Genomic DNA, 12,373 nt, shown 5'->3' with positions numbered 1-12,373 from the left:
TTTTAGAGCCGAGAGGTCAAATACGACACAGGATTTGCAGGTGCTTGCTTTGCTGCTGCTGCCACCAACACTATCATTGTATACAATATGCAAGTGAATGAGCCTGCATTTGTATTAACCCTTTCCTTATGGCGTCCTTTGGGCTTCACTTTTACACACGTCCGCGAAATAGGAATGTGGATTTACTAAATGCCAGTAGGCACTTGCACCGCATTAACTTTTGTAATGACGTTCCTTAAATGATTGTCACATTTGTAAAATATATTTCTGCGCAGCAACTGTTTTTCTCCATTGTAAAATGTGATGATTGGGTCTGTGGAGTCTCAAGGGCAGTGGGTTTTTATATGCGGAAATCATAATGGAGAGTCGCACAAAGTTTTGAGTGCAATTTGTATTTCCCTTCAAATTCATGTAACAATTTAGAACCTTGTTCAAAAGCATAACTTTCCATCAAACCTACAATTCAATACTGATGTCAAAATCAGTCGTCGTGCGGGGAAAACTAATTTTGAGATGCATGCAAAATGTCAATTCGATAAGGCCAAATTGTACATTCTTTAAAAGAGATGAATGTAGTGTTTCAATGGACAGGTGTGTGATCAGTGCAACATTTCAAGTAAAACATCACTTGTTCAATTAAAAGTTTTTAAACAGCTGCATTGGCATGCGTTCCTATTTACATATGAATAGGGGCCAACATTTTTAAAAGATGTTCCATTGTGACGCCAGCTTTCGAAGAATGGTGAATGAACGTGTAGATACATTTCAAGTCAACGATGTGAGGGTTTTCTGCTTAAAGACGGAGCTTATTTGTTGAATGTTGGAAATTATCTGTCAACCCTAAGTTATGGAGTCTGCAGAATTGCACAAAAATTTCCCCAGTTTAAAACTAGTGATTTCAGAGAATTCATAGAGGATCATTTTATGCCTGGGTTATTTTTCGTAAACTTGTGTATACTATGATTAAATTAACTGAAGTAAAGCACTTGCCGCTATTTGGACCAACTTTTTGAATCGTAGCAGCTTGGGACCAGTGTAAAATGGTTTGAAATAACTCATTAAGGGTTTGGTTCTGTAAGCACTACATTAGCCAGGAATTGACCTTGATCTCATTGCTGTTATCCACACTTCATATAGACTTAGCTTTAAAGTTGCATGTACATTTTAATATGAATTGTTACATATATGTAGAAATTTGCCTGACGGAGCACTTCTCACAAGTATCAATAATTTAAACACATGTGATTTTAACTATTTAAGTATTCTTAATTTAGGAGTATGTGGTGTTGTAAATATGCAGGCTTTACTAAAATGCTGACCTTCAACTCCGCCGACCTGTACATCAACCAGTGTAGCGTCATAATACCACATGCAAAATATCTAAAATTTGTTCATCCTGGTGTTGTAATTATATCTGTTACAAATGGCAAACAGACAACCATCGCCAATTTTTTAATCATAGTTAAAAAAAAAATTTTACTTTTTTATGCCTATGCTGAAGAATGAAAGCTCACGTTTGCAAGTTTAAAATCATGTTGGTATCCTACATGTTCTGTTTTAAATTGATATGCGTTAAATTTACTGACCCCCACTATGCTGATGTATGTCTATCTCCATCGTGAATATAAAATCATGGTAAATCATCTAGACTTCCAAGACAAACTGTGTAGGAGGTAAAACGTCTCAATGGTCATGTCTGGCTGTACTCCAGACTCGTCCCAGCCAATCGTGAAAGAAGGACGGTTCAGAATCAGAATATTAAATTATAATGGGGGAATCCTATGATCTATCAAGCTCTTTTCCACATATGTCCAGTAGGGCCAGATTAGAACGTTACAACAACGAACAATATCGTTTTTCCTCGATGTATAAAAAAAACGTTCATAGTTTGACTTAACAGATGGAATTGTCTTGTTATTTTATCAATTGTCAAAACGTAAAATGATGAAAATGCCAAATATGTTATTTTTGTGTTTATTCATTTGATGTTTCTGTTATGTAACTACGAGGATTAGCTACGTGTTGCGGAACGTTCAGTGGTGTTAGTGCCGTAATTGTTTTTAATTTATCAGGTGCATTAATGAACAACTGTTAATACGCACAATTTATACGTGCTTGATGACTCCAGCCTATGCTTAATGAGTAAATCAACAGGTTTGCATGCGGTAATTGGTGTGTGGCAGAGGACTCAAGATTCCCTTTTAAAATGGTACACCCCTAAATGCCTTTATTGCACATGTTACCAATATGTGGAATGTACCATTTGTGGGGGAAGTCTCATTTCCGCCTGTCCTTCCGTTGCATGTCCTGTTGGTTTTCCTTCACTTTGGTAAAATAATAATATTAAGCAAAAGTGCAATATATGATATCGTTATTGAACATTTTTGTTGCTTATAAATTGCTTTCAATGGTCAGTTGTTTGAAATACTGGTGACGATAATTAGCTGCATTGTATTGGCTCACATGCTGAAAGTCAACTCGGTGTGTAAACACAATGCTGATTCATTTGAAAAGCACACCGATTCATTGATCTGTATTTTCTACAGATATCAAATCTACTCAACCATTCATGCAGTCAATGCAATGCGATTGTGGTATATTTGTGTAGTGGAAAACATATCTTAATGTGGCTTTTGAGTGATGCTTTGGCTTCTGTTTGAAAAATGAAAAAAAAAAATAGTGTTTATATTCCATGTATATTTTCTTTGGTTGATTTATCCCCCTTTTAATTGGGAATTATAACAAAGTGTGATATATGGTATTTAAGAGTTTATGTATATGGGCGTCTGCTTTAAGTAAACAAAACTTTGTACATGACGTAGCTGGGTGTAATATGCAAGGCCTATCTGTTGTCGGCTTTACATAAACTACGAGTGACAAATTCTCGGATCACCATTGAAGCCCTTCTCTACGGTTTAGCTTGCCATGAGTTACCAAATATTGATTGCTGGAAATGATCGTTATCATAAGCCATACTGCCATAAACGGTGCTGTGTCGATGCATTCCGTCGCACCCTCACATCCCGATTACATCTGTTTAAAAAATGCATATTTACATAAACAGACTCCCAAGTCTCTGTATATATGTGTGTAATTGGAAGATGCTGTTCACGGTCCCGTAAGTGGGATGTGACTCATACACATTGCTTATGAAACTTCGTCCCTGTTCAGATGAGTGGCTGCATGTAGCCTAAGGTACACCGCCTAAACATTCGTGTACTGACTGGCTAGGTGGCGCTGTGCTTAGCGCGCGCGACTTGTAAACAGAAGGTTTACGACTTCAAATCCTGGTCCCGGGGGGGGGGTGCGGGGTGGGTTAACTCATCCATTGGATTTTTAAATGAGTACCTCTTTGTGGGAAGTCATCAGTGGTTGTCCTGTGGGATGACTGGTTCCCCCATCAAATAAATGGATCATTGTTCCCCCCATGCTCACGACCACAGAGTTTGGACACTGCTTGTTAAAATGGGGGCAAATTCCTTGCGATTGTTTCCAGTGGCCAGCAAGCTCATCATTGAGCCAGTTTGCATTCACATTGCCGAGTGATGTGTGGGGAATTACCCAGCATGCTGTGTGGGAGTTTAAGACTCACAACTTTCATTCTGTGCCCCAATATTGCAGGCAAGTATTGGCCGTTGTAAAATTAGAAGCGAAAATATGACTGCCCTCACATAGTAATATGCAACACTTCAAATGAATGAAACTTCTAATAGGGTACATTTGTGTCGCAGCAGTCAATTGATAGAGGTGGAGAGCTGGACCGTTGTGGGAAAGGTAATGAGCACATTAGTGCAAGTAGCTGTGTTCTCCACTGTCCATTGCATTTAAAGGGATGATCAATGAACACTGGTGGAAATTGTCTGACTGCTGGCAGTTAAGAATGCAGCTGCATTTGGCAGTGTGTTATGAACTGGGGCTTTCTCTCACGTGGACTGAGAACGTACAGTTTTATTGCCATATGTGTGTACAATTGCTGGGTTCCATTGCTTCCTTTACCACTTTATTTTGTGGCATATGACCTTCCCGCCTGGGATTGACTGTTTACTGTATTAATAACAAATACAATTAAAGTGTATTATAGTATATAATATGTACAGCTACTGTATGTCGGGGATATATTTTTTCCCCAATGACTTGCAGCTTTAATAAACAAAAAAATACAAATTTCAAAATTGTCATAAAATGTGTGCGTGTATTGCTTCATGATGTGTCGAACAGAAAATATAACGTTGCTGTAAAGATTGTATTTAAACTATTAAAATCACATTTTACCAGGTAAGGCTAATAAGCAATTAAGCTTTTTTCAGAAGCCACCTGGCCACAAATGATAGCTCATCGTGTGGCAATGTATCGCAGTGAAATACTCGAAACGCAGGTTTCTAGATGTGGAGGGAAAAACCGGAGGACCTGGAGACAAATCCACGCGACTACAGGGAGAACGCGAAAACTCCAAATATACAATCATCGGGATCGTTCAAGTTCATTTATTAGGTATAGCCATGTGAGCCATTGGGCTCTTAAATCGGGTGTAACCGCAACAAACAAAAACATGAACAAAAAACATCTTAAAGTGAATATGTGACTAAGTGCAAACATAAAATCCAAGAAAAGACAGCAAAATTTTGCAGAAAAAACACCGTACACCAACGCTGTGTGCAAAAATCCCAGTGGGGTGCAAGTCAAACAACAACAACAACCACAATACAACTTAGATTAAGGCCATCAGTCTAACTCTGTACTACAACAAACAAACATGGCTAAACCAATACACTTTTCGAAATCACCAAAATAAAGCCATGAAAGCAATGAAAAAGCAATCATCGAACCCACGGACTCCACTGTACCAGCCACCGTGACACCCATTTACTTCGCCATGTGGAGCACAAGTAGATCAGTTTGCAGATGATAATTGATTCTTTACCCTTCTATCTGGCAACAAAACTGACACCTTTTTACAAGGAGTCATGTTTGCATAGACCGCAATACCTGCAGTCGTAATGCAAACAAAAAACATAACTCTGATAATGTGCACTGTCCTTGAAGTTGATTGGTCCACACCCGAGACAGCTTTCCTTAGAGCCTAGTCTCATATGGGTTGGACCAGATGACGCCAAAAGCCGCACAACTCAAGGACAATGCACCATCAGAGTATGAGAGCTCGGGGCAAGCATCTACACTATGGGGACCTCATTTGCCAGTAAAAATATGATAATTGGTTCTTTACCCTTCTATCTGGCAACAAAACTGACACCTTTTTACAAGGAGTCATGTTTGCATAGACCGCAATACCTGCAGTCGTAATGCAAAAAAAAAACATAACTCTGATAATGTGCACTGTCCTTGAAGTTGATTGGTCCACACCCGAGACAGCTTTCCTTAGAACCTAGTCTCATATGGGTTGGACCAGATGACGCCAAAAGGCGCACAACTCAAGGACAATGCACCATCAGAGTATGAGAGCTCGGGGCAAGCATCTACACTATGGGGACCTCATTTGCCAGTAAAAATATGATAATTGGTTCTTTACCCTTCTATCTAGCAACAAAACTGACACCTTTTTACAAGGAGTCATGTTTGCATAGACCGCAATACCTGCAGTCGTAATGCAAACAAAAAACATAACTCTGATAATGTGCACTGTCCTTGAAGTTGATTGGTCCACACCCGAGACAGCTTTCCTTAGAGCCTAGTCTCATATGGGTTGGACCAGATGACGCCAAAAGGCGCACAACTCAGAGTTATGTTTTTTGTTTGCATTACGACTGCAGGTATTGCGGTCTATGCAAACATGACTCCTTGTAAAAAGGTGTCAGTTTTGTTGCCAGATAGAAGGGTAAAGAACCAATTATCATATTTTTACTGGCAAATGAGGTCCCCATAGTGTAGATGCTTGCCCCGAGCTCTCATACTCTGATGGTGCATTGTCCTTGAGTTGTGCGCCTTTTGGCGTCATCTGGTCCAACCCATATGAGACTAGGCTCTAAGGAAAGCTGTCTCGGGTGTGGACCAATCAACTTCAAGGACAGTGCACATTATCAGAGTTATGTTTTTTGTTTGCATTACGACTGCAGGTATTGCGGTCTATGCAAACATGACTCCTTGTAAAAAGGTGTCAGTTTTGTTGCCAGATAGAAGGGTAAAGAACCAATTATCATATTTTTACTGGCAAATGAGGTCCCCATAGTGCAGTTTGCAGATGTCACGGCAACTGCACTTGTTCATCAATTTCCATTGTCTTTTGTAGCAATGTCCCAGATGTAAAACCCTCGTGTGCTCGGAGTGGCATTCTTGTTTTGGATTTTGATACCTCATCAATACAGCGCTGCAGTCGTGAATTGAACTCCTGTTTTGTTTTACTATTAAACAGTTCTTCCCAGTATAATGAAGCTAATAGTATCATGTTACCGTTATGCTTTTGTAATTACAGTAAAACCTCGGATTGCGAGCAAAATTCGTTCCGGAAACGTGATTGTAATCCAAAAGCACTCGTATATCAGTTGTGATCACGTGACGCTCGGCAGACAAAGCGTATACACGTGCTACTCGTATTGCAAGACCTCGCTCGTTTATCAAATGAATATGTATTTAAAATTTTTGCTCGTCTTGCAAAACACTCGCAGACCAAGTTACTCGCAATCCAAGGTTTTACTGTACCTACTATAATCACCCAGAAATGCTTGTCCGTCCCGCGCATAACGTCACTCTACATGAGGCCCACCCCGCTCATTAATATTCATGAATGGGTGGATTTTTACATTAACGCAGGTCGAGCTGAATTAAATAATTTATTACGCAAAGTCGCATCAAATATGACGTTTCTTTACAGAAAGGGACACACCTGCAAAATAGCCCCCCCCCCCCTTCATTAATATTCATGCCCGCGTGGAAATTTACACGAACGCACAAGAAGGTCGCGCACTCCACATGCCGCACCCCTCCCCAATAACCATTAGTGGGTGACGTCACTCCACATGGGGCAACCTCCCTCCCTCATTAATAATCATGAGCTGAACAAGTTGTTTTATTTAATATTTCAGATTTACTGCACTGTACACCCGTCCTTGGACGGGCAAAAAAGCTAGTGTCAGTATATTGGTACAATATTGTTTATAGCATGATTAATCTTTAATCTTATTTTATTAAATTGTAGTTATGCCAGTTATAGTTCAACACAGTCCTTCCGGTTTCCACATCCACTAAACGGGCGCCTTTCCCCTCTGCTTTGTTGTGGCTCGGTGTAAACTGTACAATAGTGACTTTAAAAATAAGCAAATATTACGTTGTAAGTGTGATCAATTGGTATAATATTATTGAGTGGAAAACAAGAAGTCGTAGGTGTTAATTAATTTTATATATAACAGATCTATAATTGGTCAATTACATACTAATTAATAATTGCTTATGCAAGTAATTGAAAAATTAGCAACGTTTTACCAGTGGCTCGCCACGGGATATATTGTGCGGGAAAAGGAAGGGAAAATGGAAGTGAGAATGGGAAATAAGAGGAAAAGGGCTGGAAAAGTGGGACCAAACGGTGAGGAAAGATGGGAGGGAGAATAGCCCTCCAATGCACGGAGCAGCGTCTGTTTTCACAGGGGGTGGGGGGCGGGATTCAGTGGGGGTGGCCACACAAGTCACTTGATTTACGGGAGACTTGAACTGCTTTCTATGTATCGATACAGGGGTGGCTGTTTCGGCTGGTACAGGACACACGACAAGCAAAAGGTTTGGAGCCACTAATCGAGTTGGAACACTAATAAATCACGCCTCCTTCGCATGAAACGTCATGTCAAAAGTAAATTGATTTTTTACACATCCCATCGGCCTCACAGCCTTCTATGAATGTGTGACCAGCATTGGTTCAACGCAAGCAAACTCTGGACCGGTTTCGAAATTAATTGTCTCATCATTTCCAACTTTCTGTTATTCTAAAACCAACCTGCTGACAGTTCATAGGAACTGTGATCGAAATTTCACAATAAACGACATAAACAACATGTACCACCAAACCCTGTAGCCATAGCTGGCTGCATGAGTCACTCCACAACAGCAGGAGCATCAGTAGGAGTATAAAAACATTTCAAATGCACCTTTAAAGATCAGCACACTAAATCAAAACACAAGATCATACGTTGCAGCGGTCATCGGGAACGAAAACATTTGATTTTAGGCCACTGAATAGCAGTGGCAGCTAGGGGTGTACAACTCCTCCAGAGCAGTTTTGAGTGAAGATCTCATAGGTAGTGATTAAAGTTGCAGTTTATTGGCAATAACATTCCAGACCCTGGGGGCATCAATAGCAAAGGCCCTTCCTCCAGTATTTGTACGGCAATAACCTTAGGTCACATTTGTTCTTCGAAACAGAGAGGAGATCCAGCAGGTAGTCTGCGGATTTTTTTGTAAGTACATCGTGAATAAATAATCTGGTGCACAAGCAGTCGAACATAAGAGATGTTAAGTTTGGCCCAATGTAGAGATCACAGTGGTGAGTCCTATATGGGCAGTTCAATGCAAATGTTAAGGCCGAGTGATAAATTGAGTCAAGCTTCTTCAGTACAGTACTTGGGTTTGAATTGTATACGATGTGAGTATTCAAGTAGAGGCAGTATGGTAGCTTTTATCAGTTCCAAACGGAACATAGGAGGGAAGCAGTGCTTGTGTCGATACAGAAAACCAATTTTTATTTTTGTCTTTTTACCAATATAATCAATGTGATCTTCAAATTTCAGTTTTGAATCCAGGATGACCCCAAGATACTTATAGATCTTGACTTGCTCTATTTGATAATTATTTAAAGAATGTAATGGGGGAAAAATAACTTCCTGCTTTAGTCCTGGTGAGAAGCATAGCACCTTGGTTTTGGAGGTATTCAGGACTAGTTTAAGAACAACTAGTTGATGTTGTAATTTGTTGAAATCACCCTGGAGCTTAGCAATCACGTCATTCGGAGAGCGGCCAGCAGTAATCAGTATCGTGTCATCTGCAAAAAGATTTACCCTGGAATGATCCAGGTCAGTGCCCTTGACATAAAGAGAGAACGAGAGGGGGCCGAGGATGGAACCCTGTGGAACCCCTTTTGTTCAGGTTGGGAGAGAGTGGGAGAGGAGGGAGAGTGGGAGGGGGGCGAAAGGGAGGGATGTGAGAGGGGGAGACAGGGGGGGGAGAGTAGAAAAGGGGGCGAGTGGGGGGGGGGAGTGGGAGGGGGTAGAGTGGGAAAGGGGGGAAGAAGAGGGAGAGGGGGGGTGTTGGAAAGGGGAGTGTGGGAGAGGGGGGTGTGGGAGAGGGGGGGGGGAGAGGGGGTGTGGGAGAGGGGAGGGTGGGAGAGGGGGTGTGGAGAGGGGGGGTGGGAGAGGGGGGTGGGAGAGGGGGTGTGGGAGAGGGGAGGGTGGGAGAGGGGGGGGGTGGGAGAGGGGGGTGGGAGAGGGGGTGGGAGAGGGTGGGGAGAGGGGGGTGTGGGAGAGGGGGTGGTGGGAGAGGGGGTGTGTGGGAGAGGGGGGTGTAGGAGAGAGGGGGTGTGTGGGAGAGGGGGGTGTGTGGGAGAGGGGGTGTGTGGGAGAGGGGGGTGTGTGTGAGAGGGGGGTGTGTGGAGAGGGGGGTGGTGGAGATGGGTGTGTGTGGGAGAGGGGTGTGTGGGAGATGGGGGGGGTGGGAGAGGGGGTGTGTGGGAGAGGGGGGGTGTGGGAGAGGGGGGTGTGGGAGAGGGGGGTGTGGGAGATGGGTGTGTGTGGGAGAGGGGGTGTGTGGGAGAGGGGGGTGTGGGAGAGGGGGGGTGTGGGAGAGGGGGTGTGTGGGAGAGGGGTGGGTGGGAGAGGGGGGGTGTGGGAGAGGGGGGTGGGGAGGGGGGGTGTGGGAGATGGGTGTGGTGGGAGAGGGGGTGTGTGGGAGAGGGGGTGTGTGGGAAGGGGGGGTGTGTGGGAGAGGGGGGGTGTGGGGGAGAGGGGGTGTGTGGGAGAGGGGGGTGTGGGAGAGGGGGGTGGGAGAGGGGGGTGTGTGGGAGAGGGGGGGTGTGGGAAGGGGGGGTGTGGGAGAGGGGGTGTGGGAGAGGGGGTGTGTGGGAGAGGGGGTGTGTGAGAGGGGGTGGGAGAGGGGGGGTGGGGAGGGGGGGGTGTGGGAGAGGGGTGTGGTGAGGAGAGGGGGTGTGTGGGAGGGGGGGGTGTGGAGAGGGGGTGTTGGGAGAGGGGGTGTGGTGGGAGAGGGGTGTGTGGGAGAGGGGGTGTGTGGGAGAGGGGGTGTGTGGGAGAGGGGGGTGTGGAGAGGGAGGTGGTGGGAGAGGGGGGTGTGTGGGAGAGGGGTGGGTGTGGGAGAGGGAGTGTGTGGAGAGGGGGTGTGTGGGAGAGGGGGTGTGTGGAGAGGGGGTGTGTGGGGAGAGGGGGTGTGTGGGAGAGGGGGAGTGTGTGGAGAGGGGGTTGTGTGGGAGAGGGGGGGTGTGGGGAGGGGGTGTGTGGGAGAGGGGGTGTGTGGAGAGGGGGGGTGTGGGAGAGGGGTGTGTGGGAGAGGGGTGTGTGTGGGAGAGGGGGTGTGTGGGAGAGGGGGGAGGTTGTGGGAGATGGGTGTGTGTGGGAGAGGGGGTGTGTGGGAGAGGGGGGGTGTGGGAGAGGGGGTGTGTGGGAGAGGGGGGGTGTGGGAGAGGGGGGGTGTGGGAGATGGGGGTGTGTGGGAGAGGGGGTGTGTGGGAGAGGGGGGTGTGGGAGAGGGGTGTGTGGGAGGGGGTGTGTGGGAGAGGGGTGTGTGGGAGAGGGGGGTGTGTGGGAGAGGGGGTGTGTGGGAGAGGGGGGTGTGTGGGAGAGGGGGGGTGTGGGAGAGGGGGGTGTGGGAGAGGGGGGGTGTGGGAGATGGGTGTGTGTGGGAGAGGGGGTGTGTGGGAGAGGGGGGTGTGGGAGAGGGGGTGTGTGGGAGAGGGGGTGTGGTGAGAGGGGGGTGTGTGGGAGGAGGGGGTGTGTGGGAGAGGGGGGGTGTGTGGGAGAGGGGGTGTGTGGGAGAGGGGGGTGTGGGAGAGGGGTGTGTGGGAGAGGGGGTGTGTGGGAGAGGGGTGTGTGGGAGAGGGGGTGTGTGGGAGAGGGGGTGTGTGGGAGAGGGGGGTGTGTGGGAGAGGGGGTGTGTGGGAGAGGGGGGGTGTGTGGGAGAGGGGGTGTGTGGGAGAGGGGGGTGTGGGGGAGAGGGGGTGTGGGGAGAGGGGGGGTGTGGGAGAGGGAGAGGGGGGTGTGTGGGAGAGGGGGTGTGTGGAGAGGGGGGGTGTGTGGGAGAGGGGGTGTGTGGGAGAGGGGGGTGGTGGGAGATGGGTGTGTGTGGGAGAGGGGGGTGTGTGGGAGAGGGGGGTGTGTGGGAGAGGGGGGTGTGTGGGAGAGGGGGTGTGTGGGAGAGGGGGGGTGTGGGAGAGGGGGTGTGTGGGAGAGGGGGGTGTGGGAGATGGGTGTGTGTGGGAGAGGGGGTGTGTGGGAGAGGGGGGGTGTGGGAGAGGGGGTGTGTGGGAGAGGGGGTGTGTGGGAGGGGGGGTGTGGGGAGAGGGGGTGTGTGGGAGAGGGGGGTGTGTGGGAGAGGGGGGTGTGTGGGAGAGGGGGGTGTGGGAGATGGGTGTGTGTGGGAGAGGGGGTGTGTGGGAGAGGGGGTGTGTGGGAGAGGGGGTGTGTGAGAGAGGGGGTGTGTGGGAGAGGGGGTGTGTGGGAGAGGGGGTGTGTGGGAGAGGGGGTGTGTGGGAGAGGGGGTGTGTGGGAGAGGGGGTGTGTGGGAGAGGGAGAGGGGGGTGTGTGGGAGAGGGAGAGGGGGGGTGTGTGGGAGAGGGGGTGTGTGGGAGAGGGGGTGTGTGGGAGAGGGGGTGTGTGGGAGAGGGGGTGTGTGGGAGAGGGGGGGTGTGGGAGAGGGGGTGCGTGGGAGAGGGGGGTGTGGGAGAGGGGGGGTGTGGGAGAGGAGAGGGGGTGTGTGGGAGGGGGGGGTGTGTGGGAGAGGGGGGTGTGGGAGAGGGGGGTGTGTGGGAGAGGGGGTGTGTGGGAGGGGGGGTGTGTGGGAGGGGGGGTGTGTGGGAGAGGGGGGTGTGTGGGAGAGAGAGGGGGCGGGGTCTCGGTCGAGCCCTCTCCCGGACGTGACGTCATATCGACCGTCGTGGCCGCGCTGGCTGGGGCAGTGAGGCGCGCGTCTCAGCTTAACACTTTTTTAATTTTCAAACTCCGAATTAAGATTTCTCACCATTTAAACGACATTTGGCTTCGCGCTCACCAACCCCCCCTCCCTCTCCAATCTCACCCTCACCGACGCTGGAGCTTCGCTGGCCGCAAGTCGCCCACGTTCCCAGCGAGGCGACGATGTGTCCCGCTGTCAAAATATGAAGAGAATTTTCGTGACTGCGGCTCTGCTCGTCGTTATCCTGAGGTGAGGAGAG

General features: G+C 47.7%; 1 protein-coding gene across 2 annotated transcripts in view; it reads left to right on the top strand.

Moving 5' to 3' along the window:
- The first annotated feature begins 12,079 nt into the window (after positions 1-12,079).
- LOC133341879 (uncharacterized) overlaps positions 12,080-12,373 on the top strand; it is a 56,247-nt gene continuing 55,953 nt past the window's right edge. For both annotated transcript variants that reach the window (XM_061550691.1, XM_061550690.1), the window contains exon 1: positions 12,080-12,363. In XM_061550691.1, coding sequence (XP_061406675.1) covers positions 12,317-12,363 — 47 coding nt within the window. In that variant the 5' untranslated portion in view covers positions 12,080-12,316. The remainder of the gene's footprint in view (positions 12,364-12,373) is intronic.

This window comes from Lethenteron reissneri, chromosome 12, assembly GCF_015708825.2.
Source record: "Lethenteron reissneri isolate LAM-NWPU_2019-01 chromosome 12, ASM1570882v1, whole genome shotgun sequence".
In the NCBI taxonomy this organism is placed as follows: Eukaryota; Metazoa; Chordata; class Hyperoartia; order Petromyzontiformes; family Petromyzontidae; genus Lethenteron; species Lethenteron reissneri.
The sequence above is the reverse complement of the archived record's forward strand: the minus strand, read 5'-3'. Positions and strand labels throughout refer to the sequence as shown.